General features: G+C 41.8%; 1 protein-coding gene across 1 annotated transcript in view; it reads right to left on the bottom strand.

Moving 5' to 3' along the window:
* Positions 1–1,615, bottom strand: part of LOC103268080 (lymphocyte antigen 75-like) — a 17,343-nt gene extending 15,728 nt beyond the window's left edge. The window contains exons 1-2 of the mRNA XM_021716327.1: positions 1,555–1,615; positions 390–539 (exon numbers count right to left, since the gene is read on the bottom strand). Coding sequence (XP_021572002.1) covers positions 390–539; positions 1,555–1,615 — 211 coding nt within the window. The remainder of the gene's footprint in view (positions 1–389; positions 540–1,554) is intronic.
* Positions 1,616–1,883: the final 268 nt, after the last annotated feature.

Here is a 1,883-nt window from a genome sequence, read left to right as displayed (position 1 = left end):
CAGGTGGGTCTCGAACCCGTGGGCTCAGGCAATCCACTCACTTCAGCCTCCCAAAGGCACCGGATTACAGGCTGAGCCACCGAGCCCGGCTCATATTCTTACTCATAAGCAGACCTTGAACAATTATCATAGTACTAGAAGAAAAGGATTGGCAGCAGTGGGAAGCTGCTGGGAGTGGGGCAGGGAAGCGATATTGGCAGTAGTGGGAATCTGCCTGGGGAAAGGTGGGTACACCTCATCAACAAGAGTACCTGCATAATGAACATATTTATACCTAACCCTGAATTGTACACCATATCATTAAAATAAAAAAATTAAAAGTTAAAAAAAAGAAAATTTTCTAATAATTAAATTATTGAGTCAAGGAAAATCAACAGATTTTAACTCACCGAGTTCTGGACACAACTGCTTGGCCTCTGCAAAGCTGTGCAGTGCTTGGTCAGACCTGTAACAGTGGTCCCCATGCTGGATCCACTGTGACCCATTCGTTTTTGCTGCTGGACATCTTAACGAGTATGTATGAGGGGACAGCTGTTTAGCTATAAAAATGTTAGACACAGTTGTAATAATGCACAGAAAAAAGTGACTGCCTTTTAAAATCATTAAATATCCCTGTTTGAAACTGTTGCTTTTGTGGGTAAGAAGCACTTAATATACACACCAGAAAAAAACCACAGCCCATACTCTACAAATACACATTCTAATTAGCTTTTTGGAATATCATTTTAAAAGCTTAGAAAACAGAGGGGGAAATTACTTAGCCCTCTAAGACTGATTTAGACTAGAAGTCTAGTAAACACAACTAGAAGGGCAGACTGGAAAAAGAAGCCTTGGCAGGCCGGGGAGGCCTGAAACTACTCTGAAATAGTAATTAACAGTCTTTATTTCCTTAGATTCCTTTTTATTTTGGAAATATAAACCTACTTTTACCTAGTCATCTAGGAAACTATTTTTTAATAGTAATAAAATGATAATTTGGTTTTACAAACAATAATATATCAGTATAGCAAAACCTCTCTCAAACAAACTAAAAAGGCTTCTCCGCTCTTAAAAATGCCCCTGGTTCCACTTAAATTGTTTAATTGTTAATGTGCTGAGTAACACAAACAGTCTGTGTAATGAAGCTTGTGCCCCTTAGTGCGTGTTATTAATTCCAACAGAAGAGCGGATGAAAACTGGATAGTAAGTTGTCAGCATCCTATTGGTGAGGTGCAGATGGTCTCAGTCAAAGACCAGACCTAGGACCGGTCAGCAATCTCAACCAAACCATTGCTTTGTAATGCATTCTATATGGTCTGTGTGTCCTTCAATAACTGAAGGCTCTTCCTGCTTTTTTCTCTAGGTCTCTGGTAGAATCTTTATTTATGGTCGTTTGTGATTCCAAAATGGCTGCTGGCGTTTCCTTCTTCATCAAGAGACTCTGGTGGCCTTTAATTCCTTCTCCTGCTTTTCTACCTTCTGTTAGAAACCAGGCTTGATCTTATAACTTGAGTTATTTGATTGGCTTTTGTCCCCATTCTTCCCTCAATGCTACCGATTTGAAAGCTTAGTCACCCTTCAGTTTGACAGTTGGACGTCTGGTTAAGTTTTTCAGCTGCTGCTGATCAAACCTCATCTATAAAGTCTATAAAACTTCTGACAGGCTGGGCACGGTGGCTCAAGCCTGTAATCCCAGCACTTGGCCAAGGCGAGAGGATTCCCTGAGCTCAGGGATTCACGACCAGCCTGAGCAACTTGGTGAGACCTCATCTCTACAATAAATAAAAAAATTAAACCAGGCAAGGTGGCGCATGCCTGTCTTGGAAGGCTGAGACGGAAGGATTGCCTGAGCCTAGCAGGTCGAGGCTGCGGTGGCCATGAGTGTGCCACTGCACTCCAGCCTG

This window comes from Carlito syrichta, unplaced genomic scaffold, assembly GCF_000164805.1.
Source record: "Carlito syrichta isolate Samal-C Ts95f unplaced genomic scaffold, Tarsius_syrichta-2.0.1 Scaffold308699, whole genome shotgun sequence".
Taxonomy (NCBI): Eukaryota; Metazoa; Chordata; class Mammalia; order Primates; family Tarsiidae; genus Carlito; species Carlito syrichta.
Note: the sequence above shows the minus strand (reverse complement) of the source record. Positions and strands in the feature narration are given on the sequence as shown.